Source organism: Etheostoma spectabile, chromosome 7 (genome assembly GCF_008692095.1).
Source record: "Etheostoma spectabile isolate EspeVRDwgs_2016 chromosome 7, UIUC_Espe_1.0, whole genome shotgun sequence".
NCBI lineage: Eukaryota > Metazoa > Chordata > Actinopteri > Perciformes > Percidae > Etheostoma > Etheostoma spectabile.
This window is the reverse complement of record NC_045739.1, coordinates 14,291,431-14,308,372: the sequence shown is the minus strand read 5'-3', so window position 1 is coordinate 14,308,372 and position 16,942 is coordinate 14,291,431. Positions and strand designations below refer to the sequence as shown.

Below are 16,942 nucleotides of genomic sequence, written 5' to 3'. Positions count from 1 at the left end.
TCTCTCTCTCTCTACATTATCTTACTGTACATGTTTGCGAATAGATATAAACAATCTCGAAGATATGTAATAAAGTGTGCACTTTAAATCCCACATTAGTGTTTTAATGTGATTTATACACATAAAACACTCATTATTTTAGCCCAAAAACATTAATTATTTACACCCTTCCAACTTGCTATATTGACTGACTGTTGCAATATTTTTGCTGTGATACAAAATGTAGTGGATCAATGCAGAGGACTAAGACTGTTTGCTGTTTTACCCCCTATGTTTAATAAGCAGATATTACAATCAAACCCTAATGAATAGACCTGTTTCTATGTAGATATATGCAAGTCTTAGATGGTACTAATAAGTACTACACGATCACAGGAAACATTCAGTGCTTTCATGAGCAATGGAAACTTTAACTGCTGGACTGGGTACTGTGTTTCTTTGTAAAGGAAATCAGAGTATGGATGGTTACATTTGGTATGAATTATGGTATTTGCGTGAAATCTGGCTCTCAATGATAAAGCCAAACACCTTTTATTCCCCTGACTTTTTAAACAAACTAGTCCAAAAATTATACGTAACTGCAGGACACTTTGCCCTTGGCCTCGTTATCCTGGTCAGTTCTGGCTGTTTTGCTGTCAACTTAGCTCCACCCCAGTATGATGAATTGTCAAAGGGAACATTTCCAGGAATTTGATAAAGTTTTTGTAGGTTGCATAACATCATGAAAGGTATAAATATGGCAGATGTGTTACTGCAAACTGTGGAGTTACAGACATGATGAAGTTAGTGGTGTTTGCTCTCTTTGTTGCTGGTGGTAAGGATCTTACACACACAACACTGTTACATCTGCATTGAGCCATGCAACTGCAGTATTTCAGCTTTCTCTACAAACTGAATGCAGATTAATAGTTAAGAGTCTGTCTCTGTCTGTCTCTTCAGCCTACGGGTGCGGCGTGCCCACCTTCCCCCCTATTGTGACCAGGGTGGTTGGAGGAGAGGATGCCAGGCCTCACAGCTGGCCATGGCAGGTAAAACATGCTCCAAAAACAAAGCATCATTGTTGTAAAAATACTTATTTAAGACTGCAGACTTTATGAGAGTACATTTTTAGGCTGCTAAGATACAGTACAGTATGTAACAAGGGCGCTAAATCTATTACAATAATAGTGCAAATTCAAAGTGTTTTACATAAGGCAAAGAAATGCAATAAAACAATGTTTAAAAGACAATAAATATTCAAATTAATTACTCAAATAGAATAAATGTAGATAAATAAATTAAGATATGCATGCAATAGATTGCCCCAAATTTATTAACAAAAATAATTAATCAAAAGGCACAGAACAACGGGATAGTTTTTAATAATTTTTTGGGCTTTAAAGAATATGCCTCTGTTTGTTGAATTAGGGTTGATTGTTGATTGTGTTCATATGTATGTTTTAGATTTCCCTGCAGTACAACAGACAGGGCGAGTGGAGACACACCTGCGGAGGTACACTGATCTCTGACCAGTGGGTCCTCACTGCTGCTCACTGTATCAGGTATGAAACAGTGGAGCCCAAAACTGTTTATGATGAAAGATTATCACGACTCAATGCAACACTGAAACAATATAAGCAATCATTTTCATGGAACATACTCTGTGGAATTATATATGTATATTGAAAAATGATTTATGTTTCCAATACAATTTTACTTAATTCCTGAAATTCTTTGAATCCAGGGCCCAAAGGGAATGATCACTAGCACATTTCTCCGCTTTCCTTTTCCCTTTTCGGACAATTAAAATGCTTTCTATGATTAAAATGATTCAAATCCACGAAACATGGTTGGTAATTTGGATATTGGTTGTCTTTTAACTACAGAAAAGCATCAAGAAATGTAATCTTTGAAGAGGATCTCTGAGCTAATACTTCACTGCTTCGTATTCTTCTCTCTGTCAATTTGCAGCAGTGGCAAGGAGTACAGAGTTGCCATGGGAAAGCACAACCTGATCGAGACTGAGGAGGGTGTTGTGTTCATGGGCACCGCTAACATTGTTGTGCATGAGAAATGGAACCCCTTGTTCATCCGGTAAAAAAACTTCTCACTGAGGTTGTGGCTATGAATTGCAAGACTTAAATCAAAAAGAGGATTTTAAAGCAGGTGTGTGATGAATCTAAATGTTCGTTTCCTCTCCAGTAACGACATCGCCCTGATCCAGCTGGAGTCCCCTGTTACTTTCTCTGACAGCATCACGGCTGCTTGTCTACCTGCTGCCGGCTTCATCCTCCCCCATGACGAGTCCTGCTATGTCACTGGATGGGGTCGCACAAAGAGTAAGTACCCGGACAAAATCTAATTGATCACTTAAAACATCATCAGATAATAGTTCCAGTGGTGTACAATGATCAAAAAGAAAAAGCTGAGAAAGCATTATTTCCTAAATTTCCGTTTTAATAAAATATTGTTCTAACAGTTTCTCTGTATCTTGGTTAGTAATTCAGTATTATCGTAGTATTTCAGCTTTAAATGTATATGTTTATATACTGTATACCGTAAATGTAAAGAAGACCTTTTTTCTATTTGTATATAATTAAGTTAGATAATGACCAATTTGTTTTACTGCAGAGTGGTCTACTATTCTAAAATAAAAAGGTTTTACTGTGTGGATTGAAAACATGTGTTTGCCTAATCCTTTCTAATCAGTGTTTCCCTCAAACATTTGTCTTGTTAAATTGTAACTACCGTTTGTTTTTTCCTATGTTTTTGGGTGTGAGTGACTGAACAACAATCTTTGAAATTGTTCCAGTATTAAGTATGAAAAAAATAAATTAATCTGAGCCTGACAATGGCAAAACAAGCACTTTTGTGAATGTAAATACAAGCTGGACAATTACAACTTATATTGTAGCTTTTTTAGTTTCTGCCGATTGCAGTACCGAACCAGTGTCAAAGATTGTTGTTCTCATCAGTCACTTAGACACAAAAACATAGGTAGTTACCCTTTAAAGTTGTGTTTCTCACGAGTCTTTTACCCTGAGCTGAAGTAATGCTAGTGTGCATCTCTCGTCCAAACAGCCGGAGGTCCCATCGCTGACATCCTGCAGCAGGCCCTCCTGCCGGTGGTGGACCACGCCACCTGCACCAAGTCTGACTGGTGGGGTTCTCAGGTGAAGGACACCATGGTCTGTGCTGGTGGAGATGGAGTTGTGTCCGGTTGCAACGTGAGTCTAAAATGACACAAAAATTACATCATAGGACCATTGCTTCTGACATCTTTTTTTTCTGTACTTACTGGGAAGAAAAAAGCACATACATTTTTCCATTCAATAGTGATTTTACATGTCACACAAACTGAAACAACACAGAGCTGCAATGAATAGTCATTTCATCAAGTCAGAAAATCCGTAACTTATTTTTTATAATTAGTTAGCATTTGAAGTAATTTATGTATTCACAATTATTCACTGGTTCCAGCTTCTCCAATGTGATTTTGACTGTTTTTAGACTTCTCTAATATTAAACTAAATAGCTTTTGGTTTTAGACTTGTTGGTCGGACAAAACAAGCAATTTCAATACCGTTTGTCAACTTAGGCTAGATGGTGACAGGAAATTGTGATTTTTTTCTGAGAAATTATAGAACAAATGATTAATAGAGAGAATCTACAGATTGATCAATAATGGCAATAACTGTTACACTTATAAACAGCATGTGCTCTATCCATTTATATTTGTCTTTTATTTGAGATTCTTCCTCCAATACTGTATGCTATTCCCCCAAATATCTGAAAACTGTCTCTCCTAAAATACCTTTATTTGTGAATAAAATTCAGTATTTCAGAGAAAGGGTCTGTTAAAGGGTCTACAAAATGTAAAAGAACTGTAAGGTACCATAAGTAATGTTAGTTGTAAACACGCGTGTCTTTCAGTGACAAGAAGTTATTAAATGTGGAATTTGCATCATATATTTCCTTTCACATGACTCAGGGTGACTCTGGCGGCCCTCTGAACTGCCAGAAGACTGATGGTGCCTGGGAGGTTCACGGCATCGTCAGCTTTGGCTCTGGGCTCAGCTGCAATTTCCCCAAGAAGCCCACTGTCTTCACCCAAGTCAGCTCTTACATCGACTGGATCAGCTCTGTAAGCTCCTGAACTTCCCACTACATCACTGCTGTTTTATTTGAGCTTTTTCCTTCAGGTGTTGACTGTTAGTAAAATATTCAAATGTCAAAATAGTAAAAAAAAGAATCTGGTTCAATTAGTAATAATGATCCCATGTGTTATTGCTGAAAACATGACGTTGCACTAAATCTAACATGTCTCTATCCTTTCTTCCACAGAAAATGGTGGCCTACTGAGCGGGCAGGCTTTTGGGATCAAAGCCACCAAGTGCCATACATGAATAAAATGTGGAACTGTAAATGACAAAATGTGACAATGTTGTGTTCTTTTACTGTATGTTTTGTACCGTCTTTGTCTTCATTATTGGGTTAGCAGTTTCCCAAAAATATGCAAATCAAAAAAGCGTCTTTTTTGACTTTCTGCATGTGTCAGCCAGGTTTTCCAGGACAGTCTATACAGTACACTGGTATTAAATAATTTACTGTATAAATGCAAGCCTGTTGTTAACACAAGATTTAGGCACACAATGCATACTCTAAAGTCATGAAGAGGCTGGTGTTTCTCGTTTTTATGGTAGCTAGCAGTAAGACAGTTTCAATCTTCTCACATAACTCACTTAAAAACTTATTTGGTGTGGGATAATCCAGACAAATAGTCCCTTAATAGTCTTGTAAGGAGTACTTATAAGCATATTCCATTTAAAAACATATGAATTGTTCAATCCCAGCTGAACGTCTACATTATTAATGTAGACAGCTATAATTAATAAAATAAAAAAAATAAAAATCACCTACTTTTTACCATTAAGTCTGGTGCAAAACTCAAAATATACATTACTGACCCTGTCCCAGCCTACAGATGTGGCCTGACCCTGTCCCAGCCTACAGATGTGGCCTTCCCACCGTCCCTCCTTTGCTGAGCAGGGTGGCGGCAGGGGAGGACGTCAGGCCTCACAGCTGGCCCTGGCAGGTAGATTCTGGTCTATAGCTGTGTAAAATAATTAAATAAATAAAAATTCACTCACAACCACAGAACAGCATAAATTACATATACTCTCTGAATCTTCTTTGTTTTAGTAATGTTAAATTCCAGATGATTTGTCCCCTGGTGCAGAAATACAGGAAGGAGAGATTAAATGGATTTGTAACACGTTGGGTGTGAAATTGTATTGTGTAGTAATGCACACTGTGCTTTCTCTGCTCTGCTCAGATCCCGCTCCAGTCAGACAGCAGTGGGCGCTGGAGGCACGTCTGTGGAGGCACCCTGCTCTCTTCTGACTGGGGCTCACTGCTGCACACTGCATCAAGTATGTTTAACTCCACGCAAGGGAAGGTTGTCAATATAATCACAATTACATTACAGCATGTTCTTTTTAAAAGGCTTCCCAATCTGGGCTGGGACAGTTTTTTTATGATTACATGTATACATACATGCATACATATCACTGGTTGTTTTGATTATTTAGTTTGTTCAATTGTTGATCTATGGTAGTTTTATGAAATTAAGAACTTTCCCTACTTTTCATCATCTATTTATACTCAGTTCTGTGATTTAATATGCCCAGTTCACAGTCCCAGTCTATATTTACTATGCCAAACCAAAGATCTTTGCCATTTCTGTGACTGTAAGAGTTTATTATGTATTATGTATTATGTATCGTTTGTTATGGGAATGAACAGAAGAGCAGAGACTTCCCCACAGCCAGCGGTCCTCCGGCTGACATCCTGCAGCAGGCTCTCCTGCCAGTGGTTGGCCACCTTACCTGCTCATTGTCCGACTGGTGAAGCATCTGGTGACGGCATCACTGCTGGCTGTAGTGTAAGTTCATCCAAGAAAGGGTCCTCTCAAGCTGCAACAGTTATTGAATGGTCAATTAAAGCACTGAGTTATGCCATCTGTAACGCTTTCATCTAGCGCAGTATAAAAGTCTTAAGGCAAGTAAGATTCAAGGAAAGGGCTTTTACTTTGAAATGGTGTAAAAGGAAAATTCTGCATGCCTATGAAATAACTGGTAGCCATACCTACTTAGTTTGTGTACATAAGCTTCTCGCCAACAGTGTGTGTGCTGGCCTGCAGGGAGACTCTGGTGGCACCCTGAATTGCCAGAACCCTGATGGCTCCTGGGAGGTCCACGGCGTGGTGATCTTGGGTTCTGGTCAGGACTGCAACGTCTTCCAGAAGCCCACTGTGGTCACACAGGTCAGCTCCTACACCAACTGGATCAACACAGTGAGGAACATTTTCATTTTGTGATTACCTTGCCAGCATAAACAACATAATACAAAGCCAACAAAAGCCTCAGCTTTCAAAAACAGGAAATGTATCATAATTGTTTTTCTATTGTTTACTCTGCAGGCTATGACCAACTACTGAAGGAACTATTTAAGTGCTTTTGTCAGCAATAAGAACAACTGTGATTTATGTGTTTTTCACTGCAAAGCAAAAGGAAACGTTACCACAAGAACTTGGCATAGGCAAATGGGATAAAACTGTGACAGCATTTGCAACTCGCTTGGCCAGACGCATTGTTTTATTAAAATGGAAGGATACGTCTCCACCTGTATTTAAACACTGGATCAACAATGTTATGCACTATTTTAACTCTGAGCAAATTAGTTACTTACAAGGTAATTATATTAAATTCAGTAGTATTTGGCAACCTGTTCTTACATTGGTTGAACAGATGGACTCTAATAACATTGTATGATGTGAATGTTGTTGTCCTCACCCCTTCTTTTCTTTATAGCAGGGGTCCAATATGGGTGGGTGGAATGTAGGTTGTTGTGTGTCTGTTGTATGTGAAAATACAATAAAAAGTTAAAGGCAATGTTTATCAATGCAAACAAATGTGCATAGCCATTGATTATTAATGTGAGGCTAAAGTACTGTTCGTGCCCTTGAGACTTAAAAACGAGAAGCCCTTTTTAAAATTGGCCATGCATGGTGGGGCCTTGAAATCGATATAGCATCCAGATTTATCTCTCAGCTGTCAATACAGCAGCTGTGTATTAACTCAGCATTGGTGAACAGTAACAGAGTTAGAAACTAATGATGTCAAAATGTTTAGGGGATTATGGCGTTCAAGTCAACATGGATGGACACACACACACACACACACACACACACACACACACACACACACACACACAAAAATACTGTTAATTAACAAATACTTCCTTTTATTTCTCATAAATTATTCATGAGATACATTTGTTTTTACTCTTCAGAGAAGAAAAACTCCAAACAAATTAGAATTGTCATAGAAAAGCACATTTTCACAGTACATAAAAAAAGAAATACAGATTTAGGTAATAAAATAAGAAATTACAAATAAACAAAGAGCATGTGTTTCAACCACTCATCTGAGTAAAACAAAGTGACTGCTAAATCAAAACACAAATCTTATCAATGTAAAACATTTTCACTACATAGTATTAAAATCATTCATGTAGTTAACTGGTCCTTTGCAAATGAGGTACAATGGCTATGTCTCCAGCACTGAACATTACCACAAATAAATAGACCAAGTTTCCACTTTAAAAATAAGTGAGAAAAATGGGGACATTGAACTGTTGAATTTTAATGACAAACAACCTTGAAGGACCCTGTTGCCTTTTGTTTGACAGAAAACTTGGCGATACACACATAATCTGGCCAACTGACGATGATTGCGTAGCTGTGTTTTATGAACTTCATTTGTATTTTACTTAAACACAGTGCAGAACTAGTTAATGAAGACCCTAATAAAAAGTGCCTTTGAATGACTGGTGAATCCATTCCTTTGGCTTCAGCTGTTTAATATCAAAACAACTCAAACTTCAAGAAGAAAGGAGACTTTGCTGACGATATTGATAACAGAGTGCATGGTGATTCAATTCAAACCAGTCATCTGAACAGCTGTCTTTCTTCTCTGTTCTGCTCATTCTCTGCATACTTCTAAGTGAAAACAGGCAAGTCAAGCTGTGGCTGAAGGAATGGTGATGAGCAAGCGAGTGAGCAATGGTTGCTCTTGTTATGGCACAGCTGCACAGTCAAAGAGTCTTTCTGTTGGTCATCTCCAGTATAAGAAACAAGCCCAGAAAGAGGCAGACTACACTGCTGCCAGTGTTCACCATGGTTACAGGAAAAAGGCCTTTAACTATTCACGAGCTCCTTCCATTATGCTCTCACAGACTTCCTTCTCTACCTGCTGTTTGCAAGAGTAGGAGCAACACTGCATTAGAAGCACAATATTAATGCTCAGGTTATATCTGTGTCTTTTGAAATGTTTTAGGGAGAGCAGCAGTGTTGTTATGAACACAAAGGCACTTGCACTTCAGTGTGTAGTGTACACCTGGAGGGCAAAACTTGCTGCAGTCAATTAGCATGAGCTAACAAAGACTTCATGAAACGAGGCTATCAACTTCCTAGAAATAGTTTCTTCCAAGAAAGTAATTTCTCTTAAAAAGTAACCTAATGGTGACAAGGGGTTTGTCTTTCTAAGGTAAAACATAAACTTGGGTTTTCCCTGGAGTATGCTGCTGTACTTGATGGTAACATTTCACTGCCTTCTTACAAAGATGACAAGTGATATTTTGTTTGCATTTAACTACTACAATTGCCATTAGGTTTTGGTTGAGTGCCTATGGCTAAGAGTCATGGGAGCTGTAGCTGATAAATGCTAACAAAAGGTTTATTGTTTTAACCATGATAAAACAAAGTTGGTCAAAAATAGAAGTTTGTGCTGTCCAGTAGAAACCTTGTCTTGGAATACGTAAAGGAAACCCCAGTACCATGTTTCAGCTTTTCAAGGAGCCAGAAACAAAAGCTAGTGCAACAGAAGCTAATACAGAAGTAGAGGACCAGGAGAGACAATGTAGTTGACAATAAGGGAGTGTAACTGTATAGCATACCACATCAGGCCATCCCAGCTGAGCACAAACAATGCTCAGTCACTCACCATGAAGCCTGCATTTGGTGGGAGTAGTAATCCCAAACCGCAGCAGCTAGTTCACAAATGAGCCATATGTGCACACAAATGCTAACTATAACTGCTCATTGATGTCCTATGATCTTTTTCATTGTCAACTCACATCTTAAGTTTGCGCAGTGGAAAATGCATAAACAGAAAACGACTTTGACATGAATGAGAACGGCATATGTTGTGTGCTTTCAATGTAATGTGCCACAGAGTGACAGAGTGAGCAAGGATCCAGCAACTATGTCCGTCAATATCTGTTTCAGTGGTCCAAAATTTAAAAAAAAAGATACTGAAGTGCTCATATTATGCCTTTGGAATTTCCCCTTTTCCTTTATTGTGTTTTATCTTTTTTTGTGCATGTTATAGGTTTACAAAAGTGAAAAAGCCCCAAGTCCATCCCAAAGGGACTTACTGTCTCCGACAGAAAACACTGTTCACAAACTGCTCCAAACAGATCTATTGTAGTCCAGCCTTTACTTCCGTGACAAACCTGCGTCATTTGTAAGACGTTATAATGCTCGCCTAGCTGCTAGCATGGCACGCCGTCATACTCTGCTTCTGAGTGGCTGGTTGTCCTTACGTAGCTACTGCACATGTGCAACTCCCAACGTAGATGGAGAACAGAAGTGAGATGCCTCACTCTGTAGCTAAAACAGAGAGCTCAACACACAGGGTGAAAAGTGGAGCTGCACCAATGTGTAGTTCAACAAAAAAGATGGTATTTTTTTAAGAAGATTAAACCATGTAAACCTATTCTGGTACAACTCTAAATACAATTATTAACCTGAAAATGAGCATAATATGAGCTCTTTAATGTTCCTGTGTTCCGTGCTTTGGATCGATGTGGCACTAATGATGAATTAGAACAGATACTGCATAAAAAGGTGCCACTGAGAATGCTCTTCAAGTAGAGCCATCTTCAAATCTTGGTTTAAAAACGCAGATCCACAAAACGGGATCATGGAGGATTCAAAGGAATTTCTGTAGATTGTTGTAAACAAGATCAGCTTGATCTTAAAGCGGAGGCACTTTATCTTCATACTGCGGAGGAGGGGTAAGTGGTTCTATGTTAAATCCAGGTGCTGGCTGAGAGTTATCAACGTTTTTCATGGGCAGCTTCTCTGATTTTATCCGTCGGATCTTGATAGGGAGGAGTTTACGGCTGTTTTTCCCAGCTCTGCGATTTGATGTGGAAGCAGCAGCAGTGGGAGCAGCGGAAGCAATAGAAGCTGGAGCAGGCTGTGATCCGGTAGTTGTGGCCTCTGACCCTTCAAATTCATACTGTACACCATCAACTTGGACAAGGTCATCATAGGAAGGTAGCTGGGAGGTGCTTGGGCGAGGGTTGCTTTGACGGACAGGGTACTGGCCACTGCCTACAACCTCTTCATAGCTCGGTACAGCATAACGGTGGGCTTGTTCCTCAGCACTGCAGACATTTATAGAAACATATGGAAAGGAATGACACAAATCATTATGTGCACTCATTATGTGTGTCAGTTCCTGTATTAACTAACAAAAGGAAATTATATATAAATATATTATTATTCTCAAATGCTTTATGTAAAATGTATAGTGTATTGCCGGTTTAATCACAAATGACTTCCTGTGATGAGAAAAATTCAGGACATGAAAGCTTATTGCCATCTAACAGCATGGACTTGACTAGATATGTCAGTAAATAAAAACCTAAGCAAACATGAATGTATATGTAATGTCAATTTGTTAGCTTATTGAAATCAAAAAAAGGCTGCTGTTCAGCATCATGTATTGTGTGTGGATTGTGGATGTTGTTAAGCTAGAAACCTTTGATTGGACTCACGTTTCTCTTTCCTCCTGCTCCCTCGCTGCCACTAACACGTGGTTCTGGGCCTGCTGGAGCCTCTGCTGCTCTCGCTGTTTGTTCCTCATTCCCAGACACAAGGACAGCAGCAGCATGACCACCCCAGACCCCACCAAGACAAAGGCCACAGAAGACGCTTTATGTTTCCTGCCACTAGTATCACCATCTTCTCCTGAACTGCTGCTGCTATTACCCGCCACGTCTGCAGGTACCACACTCCACACAATCATCACGACGCCGAGGGCAACGAGCCCGACCCCCAGAGCACAGAGCGCATACTGGGAACCGGAATTTCCACTATTTTCACTGCTATTGCTGTTGTTGTTGTTGCTGTTGTTGTTGTTGCTGCCACCAGTGCCTCTTCTACCAATAGCGCTTGGCGGTCCGTCCACACTGGAACTGGGACACATCTTGTCAATCCCGAACCCTTCAGTCAGTCCAGCTCCAGTGAGGTCAACAACTGTAGAGAGAAAGATATGTGAGGTCGGGCACAAACTGAGCAACATACCACAGAATGCAACTGTCTGTAGAAAAAAAAAGAAAAAAAACACACTGAAAAGACACAAATACGCCCCCTTACTCCCTTATGGTATCTGAATTGGTATGGCTCAGAGCTAACTTGTTAGGAAATGGAGAAAACGAACACGTCACTGCCGCTGAGAGATTTGTTCTTTATGAGAGAACAAATCCATTTTAGTGAAAATGACTGTCATGTGCCGTGTTGTATTATGTGTATTGTCTGCTGGTGTGCAATTCTTGGACTGTCTTAAACCGTTCATCTTTAATGGTTATGTGTCTCTTTCAGGAAAATCGGAGGATCAAAGTCCAATAAAAATATTGCGAGACACGGCTTGTTCGCAGTCACTGCTCCTGTCTGACGTTCTGCCGCTGGGACCGAGCTCAAGTGTGTGTGCAGTTGTGAAGGGCCTTAAAATGGGTTTTGTGCCAGCACGGTTGTATGAGGTTCATGTACAGTCTGGCCTGGTGACAGGGTTTTTGACAGTAGGTGCTCGGTCAGGATTTCCTGTTGATGATGTTGACTTTATCATGGGGAATGATATTGCAAGGGGGAAAGTATATCCTGTTTCTGAGGTGTGCACCCCCATACCTGAGTCAGAAGGGGATGAGCTAGCCAGAGAACATCCTAATGTGTTTGTAGCTAGTGTAACTACTAGAGTGCAGGGTCGTAAGCAGGCTCAAGAGGTTAGTTTGTCTGACTCCTTGTTTGCTTCTGTACTTTCTAGGGAAAGTGTGACCTCTGGTGGTGGATTGGTAAGCTGTACTTCAGACAAGTCTGGTTAAAAGCCTATAATTTAGGTGCCTGATGCTGCTGCACCCTTACTCTGGAGGCTCTCATTAAAGCTCAGAATGATCCCTAGCTAGATAAATGTTGGAAATCAGGGGTCAACATGACATCAGAGTGTAATGGTCAACTGACATTCTTTGTGGAGAATGGTGTGTTGATGCGTATGTGGGTCTCACGGTCTGGGTGGGTGGCGACCGATTCAGAAGACGATTGGAGGGGTAGTTCTTCAGGTAGTGATCCCTGTTGACTGTCGGCAGCATGTTTTGGCGCTGGCTCACAAGCGCTTATGGTCTGGTCACTTGAACGTCAACAAAACCTATGATCGTGTTCTCAGGCAGTTCTTTTGGCCAGGAATGAAGGCAGATGTAGTGCGCTTCTGTAAAACCTGCAGTACTTGCCAGATGGTGGTAAGCCTAATCAGCCTGTGTCGAATAACCACAGTTGGTGAACTTTTAGAGCATGTTCTGGTCAACTGTGTGGGTCAATTGCCCAAAGATAAGTCTAGGAATCAGTTTTTGCAAGGAGTCACTGCCTTCATCTCAGGTCAACATGAAGAGGCGCTTTGACGAGAAGGCAGTCAGGCAACAGTTTGCTGCTGGTGATAAGGTGTTGGTCTTGCAGCCCACAACTGGCTCTGCTCTTGCCGCCCGGTTGTCAAGTCTGTACGTGGTGGAAAGTAAGGTTTAAGGTATGTTATCCGTACGCCTGAGTGTAGACGGAAAACCTGCTTGTGTCATATTAACATGCTTAAATTCTTTTTATCCCAGAGGGGCTGACCTGAGAGGGCTAGAGACGTTTCCAGACATTGCTGTGGTAGGGGGTTCTTCTCTTCTTGGTACTCAGCCTGAGTTGGAGGCAGACTTGATGACGCCCCGTGAAGGTCATCTGTGTGGTAGGCTAGCTAACTCTGAGTTCTTGTCTACAATCTACCAGCAGCTGTCTTATCTGCCCGTGCTTCACAAAACAGGATGTTATTAGCTTTCTTGGCAGGTATACTAGTATTTTAAAAGATGTACCCTCATGTACAAGTGTGCTGGAGCACGACATTAACGGGGGTAATGCCGCTTCCATTAAACAGCGTGTATAACGCTGTGCGCTCGCTAAAAGGGAGACCATGAGGAAAGAGGTTAACTTCTTTGTAGAGAATGGTCTTGCCAAGCCCAGCTATAGCCCCTGGAGTTCTCCATGTTTGATGGTGGCCAAGTCTGACGGTAGTCCTCGCTTCTGTATGGATTTTCGTAAAGTGAATGCTGTTCCTGTGTTAGACTCCTTTCCTTTGCCCCGTATGGATGACTGTGTTGACAGGATTGGACCAGTTGTGTGTATTTCAAAGCTTGATTTGCTCAAAGGATACTGGCAGGTTCCTTTGACAGAGCAGGCTTCTGAAATTTCTGTCTTTGTCACTCCTGATAGATTTATGCAGTACACTCTGATGCCATTCAGCATGAAGAACGCACCTGCCACTTTTCAGCTCCTGATGCAGCGTGTATTAGGAGATGTCTCTAACTGCAGTGTGAATCTTAATGATGTGGTGGTCTACTCCAGTAAGTGGGAGAGTCACATGTCCAGTCTAGAAACTGTATTCCAACGGCTGGCAGATGCCATGCTTACCCTTAACTTGGCCAAGCAGGTTGGCCAGGGGCAGGTCCGGCCTGGGGCTGCGATAGTGTTGCTATCAGTGCCCGGAACTAGGCGAGAACTTAGGCGTTTCTTAGGCATGACAGGCTACTATCGCTGTTTCTGTAAGAACTTCTCGGTAGTAGTTGCTCCTCTGACCAAGTTGCGTAGTCCTGTGACTCCTTTTGTGTGGAATGATGAGTGCGACCATGCTTTTAACTCTATTAAGTCTCTCCTCTGTAGTGCTCCTGTGCAGGCTGCGCCTGACCTTGCTCAACCTATCCAGCTTGAGATGGATGCCAGTGCCACTGGAGCTGGTGCTGTATTGTTGCAGGACGGTGATGGGGATGTGTGTCACACTTTTTGTTTCATCAAGTTCAAATGTCATCAGCTGAACTACTTCACCATCGAGAAAGACCTTAGCAATGCAGCTTGCCCTACAGAACTTTGATATATATGTAGGATGCAGTTCATTTACAATAACTCTATACAGTGACCATGACCCCCTTGTCTTTTTAGCCCAGATGTACAACAGCAATCAGCGCTTGATGCGCTGGGCACTCCTGGCCCAGGGTTACAACATCTGCATCAAACACAAGAAGTGAGTTGACAACATTGTCGCTGATGCGCTGTCCCGTGGGGGAGACTTGTTTTGGGGAACATGAATGAGCTTCTGCTCGGACCGGAGGGTCAGCGAGGGTGCCGATGAACTAATGGTGAACTTGTAATTTGTGATGATGCTCCATGGGCATGCAAAGAAAGGAAGAGGTTCCGTGAGGGGGTGTCACGTGCCATGTTGTATCATGTGTACTGTCTGCTAGTGTGTGATTCTCTGCAGGTGTGTGTTGCTGACGGCAGGCCCGCAGCTGTGGCTGATCAGCGCTTAACATAGGGCAGTATGGCTGTGTGCTGGTGGTGAGGCTTCCGTAGACGCGGACACAATAAAATTACCTTATTTACCGTTTGTTTTTTGTCCCAGGTTTATTGCTTTTAGCTGTTTGCGTCCTCCTCCCCTAGACTACTTTCGGTCATAACAATGACATAAAACATTTCACAGAAGTAAAAACATTTATGTCGAGGCTTCTGGGAATGAGTGTGTGACATGGTAAAAGATTTACAGCAGACATGCATTTCAAAGTCACTAGTTAGCCAATGTCAACACATTAAAAAGGTAGATAAAGACAGCCATGGCCACGGTAGAAAAATAATCTTGGCTATGAAATATAAAGGTTTGCTATGTTACTTTTTTTTCCATCTTTTAAATCTATATATTGATCATTGTGCTTTTGTGCAAATTCAAAACCAAACAAAAGGGACAATTATTAGTTTAGCATTGATTTAACTCTTGCACACATTAAAAACCATTCTATGAAATGCAATGATATGAGATGCATACTTGCACACTGCATACTTAGAACATGTCATTGATCACAAGGCCATCCTGCAGTGTTACTACGATCTTACTGAGAGTAGATGAGGACTGCTGCGAACAGTAACTAAACTCAGACAAAAGTCCAAGGAATCAACTTGTGACCATTTAATAATGCACCCACAAAGTACTCTTCAAACATGCCCAAACCTGCTGGGAATGAGAGGGAAGCAGTCTGAAGTAGGTAAACCCCAGCTCCAATTTAGGAATACCCTCTTTCTAAAGAATGCATGACATGAGATCGAGTTATGAGCGTCATTGCAGCTGGACACACACACACACACACACACACACACACACACACACACACACACACACACACACACACACACACACACACACACACACACACACACACACACACACACACACACACACACTCCTGCTATCAATCACAAGACTGTTGTGCAATCCTGAGGCACGTTTACGTGAAGATGTCACACATGGACTTGTGTGGGGCGTGTTAGAGTCCAGCCCTAAGGTTGTATTTCACCACATAGTGTCAGGTTTTACAGTACATAAGTAATGCTACCACAAAGCCCTGTAGGCTACATCATAGGTGTGTGATCTAGTCGAAAAAAGCCCTGGGGCCAAATATTTAGGCTACCTCTAAAGTAGTCTTTTATTATTTTATTAACCAGTATCGCTTGGGTCATATTGTGATATACGATAATACATGGCTGTTCAAGTGTAAGGGTCAACCCTGTTTCGGCAATACATTCTCATAGTGAACGTATTTGTAATTTACCTTTGTTTCGCTAACACATACCGTGGCGTTCAGTGCCCGTTGGACTGAAACAATAGGTTGGTTGCTTACGTTGACCACAGCATGATACGTAATCAAGCGCAACTAAAACTTTCCAGAACCTTGAAGAAACTTCGGCTACTGCATTTACTGTTAGTAACATTTCAGCCATACACATACATAATTCCACGAACGATTACAGCGACTTTACACTCACCTTTCCATCGTTTTACGTGTGCTAGTCTTCGCCTCTTCTTCTCAAAGCTGGAAAGTGTGACATTTATTTTCAAACTCAGGATGAGTATGCGGCATAATTTGGTGACAAATAGCAAATAATCAAGGGTTAGCTACTTTGCTTCTGAGACGGATGCGCCCAGACAGACAGAGGGAGGGAGAGCGCGAGCAGGGAGGAGGCTCGCTGCTGCACTTCCAGTTTCATTAACCCTTTCGCTCTCGGGCTTGTCGATAGATGAAGAATGTCGGGAAATACTTTTGTTTTATTACCTCTGCGTATTTGGCTATAGTCCAATTGTCCTCAGTATTCAGCATCTGTAGACACAAGCTAGTAACCTTTAAAAGGCAAGTTAATTTGCAGTGAGTTTCACTTTTTTTGGACCGGTCCCTTTAATTGTGCTGCAGCGTAAACTGCCGGGAAAACACACTTTCACGGTAAAGATGTTTAATATCTTATGACGGTGAGCGAAAAGAGTGCCTAAAAATATTCGAGGGACCTTCATGTAAATATTGTCATTTCACGCAAGTTGTATGCAAAATAGAAATAGTAGGCTATTAAATGAATAGTAGCCTACTAAAGAGGCTTGAGTTAGATGAGCACAGTCAGCTGAACATGCACAAATGTAACATTTGCCTGTAAGGGGCATACAAGCCAACATGACTTGAAGACTAAAGTTTTCAATTACAAATGAATATTAGATTA

The 16,942-nt window shown here is 41.1% G+C and overlaps 2 protein-coding genes and 1 pseudogene across 3 annotated transcripts; 2 read left to right on the top strand and 1 right to left on the bottom strand.

The window, feature by feature from the left end:
• The first annotated feature begins 697 nt into the window (after window positions 1–697).
• LOC116692409 (chymotrypsin-C) lies at window positions 698–4,408 on the top strand. Its single transcript, XM_032520694.1, has 8 exons — window positions 698–814; window positions 940–1,028; window positions 1,444–1,541; window positions 1,951–2,073; window positions 2,182–2,318; window positions 3,061–3,206; window positions 3,971–4,123; window positions 4,324–4,408. The coding sequence occupies exons 1-8, from the start codon at window positions 775–777 to the stop codon at window positions 4,339–4,341; spliced, it is 804 nt and encodes a 267-aa protein (XP_032376585.1). The 5' UTR covers window positions 698–774; the 3' UTR covers window positions 4,342–4,408.
• A 15-nt stretch (window positions 4,409–4,423) lies between these two features.
• LOC116692954 (chymotrypsin-like elastase family member 2A) lies at window positions 4,424–6,526 on the top strand (annotated as a pseudogene).
• A 737-nt stretch (window positions 6,527–7,263) lies between these two features.
• On the bottom strand, window positions 7,264–16,423 carry tmem51a (transmembrane protein 51a). 2 transcript variants are annotated; one of them, XM_032520691.1, is made up of 3 exons: window positions 16,223–16,423; window positions 10,888–11,368; window positions 7,264–10,494 (listed from the first exon to the last, which is right to left on the bottom strand). In XM_032520691.1, exons 2-3 carry the CDS (start codon window positions 11,316–11,318, stop codon window positions 10,080–10,082), a joined length of 846 nt encoding a protein of 281 aa, XP_032376582.1. In that variant the 5' UTR covers window positions 11,319–11,368; window positions 16,223–16,423; the 3' UTR covers window positions 7,264–10,079. The 2 variants fall into 2 exon arrangements, with proteins under 2 accessions (XP_032376582.1, XP_032376583.1); XM_032520692.1 differs by lacking the exon at window positions 16,223–16,423 and adding an exon at window positions 11,460–11,516.
• Window positions 16,424–16,942: the final 519 nt, after the last annotated feature.